The 1,278-nt window shown below is 47.3% G+C and overlaps 1 protein-coding gene across 1 annotated transcript; it reads right to left on the reverse strand.

The window, feature by feature from the left end:
- Window positions 1-164: 164 nt before the first annotated feature.
- Window positions 165-859, reverse strand: LOC115271418 (olfactory receptor 4D1-like). The gene is made up of 2 exons (XM_029913903.1): window positions 617-859; window positions 165-389 (listed from the first exon to the last, which is right to left on the reverse strand). The coding sequence occupies exons 1-2, from the start codon at window positions 857-859 to the stop codon at window positions 165-167; spliced, it is 468 nt and encodes a 155-aa protein (XP_029769763.1).
- Window positions 860-1,278: the final 419 nt, after the last annotated feature.

The raw sequence follows: 1,278 nt of genomic DNA on the forward strand, positions 1-1,278 counted from the left end.
GTTTTGCTACACCTCGATCTGTGTGACGGAAGCTGATTTTAAAGAGTAATGGATCTTAGGGCTAGATTCACAATGGACTTTGGCTTTTAGACATTTAAAAATCACTCAGCATAGATGAAGATGCTGGGTATGAAGTGTAAACATACCATGGAAATCTGGGCTCCTCATTTGGACAGAGCCTTGCATTTCCCTCTTGTGATGTGTGTCCTGATCTTCACTAAGATGATGGTGTAGGAAATAAGCAGAACAATTAATACTATTATGAGCAGCACTCCACCATTGAAGACCATCTGCAGTTTTGCCATGTGGGTGTCAACGCAGGCCAGTTTGATGACCTGTGAGACATCACAGTAGAAATTGTCCAGGACATTTGGACCACAGAACTGTAACTGGAGGAGCAGTCCAAGCTGAACAGCAGAGTGAGCCAATCCACCCAGCCATGCAAGCGCCACTAGCCCCATGCACACATCCTGGTTCATGATACTCAAGTACTGCAGTGGTTTATAGATGGCCACATACTGAGCGAGCGCCATTCCCACAAAACAAATTAAGTGGTAGAAGAACATCTGGAGGATGCACTCACTGAACAAGATGCTTTTACACTGGGAAAGGAGACCTGCATATTTGGAGCATTTCCTGATGATTCACTGACATCCAGGAAAGTCAAGTTCAGATTGTACATGGGGGTATGGAGCCTGTGGTTGGTGATCACGGTGGTGATGATGATGAAGTTTCCCAGCCAGGTGTTCACATAAACTATGAGGAAAACCACAAAGAGGAAGCGCTGCAACCCAGGATTCTGGGTGAGGCCCAAGAGGACAAATTCTGTCACTGGGGCGGTGAGGTTCTGCTCTTCCATTTTGTGTTCTTAAAATCTACCAAGAAAAAAAACAGAAATGTACTGATATTAAATCAGTGTTAACTCCACCTTCACAAAGGCTAGGTCTACACTACAGCGGGGTTCCGACCTAAGATACGCAACTTCAGCTACGTGAATACCGTAGCTGAAGTTGCGTATTTTAGGTCTGCTTGCCTGGCGGTGAGGACGGGGGAAAGTCGACCGCTGCCGCGCTTCCGCCGACTCCGCTGCCGCCTCTTGCCGAGGTGGATTTCCGGAGTCGACGGCAGAGCGATCAGGGATCGATTTTACCGCGTCCTCACGAGACGCGGTAAGTCGATCCCCGATAGACCGATTGCTACCCGCCGGATCGGAGGATAGTGAAGACATAGCCAAAGACACTGAATTTGGAAATTTCTTTAGTTTTCTAAATTCAACAC

The sequence above is a fragment of the Terrapene carolina genome, unplaced genomic scaffold (genome assembly GCF_002925995.2).
Source record: "Terrapene carolina triunguis isolate 2854851 unplaced genomic scaffold, T_m_triunguis-2.0 Scaffold9331, whole genome shotgun sequence".
NCBI classification, from domain to species: domain Eukaryota; kingdom Metazoa; phylum Chordata; order Testudines; family Emydidae; genus Terrapene; species Terrapene triunguis.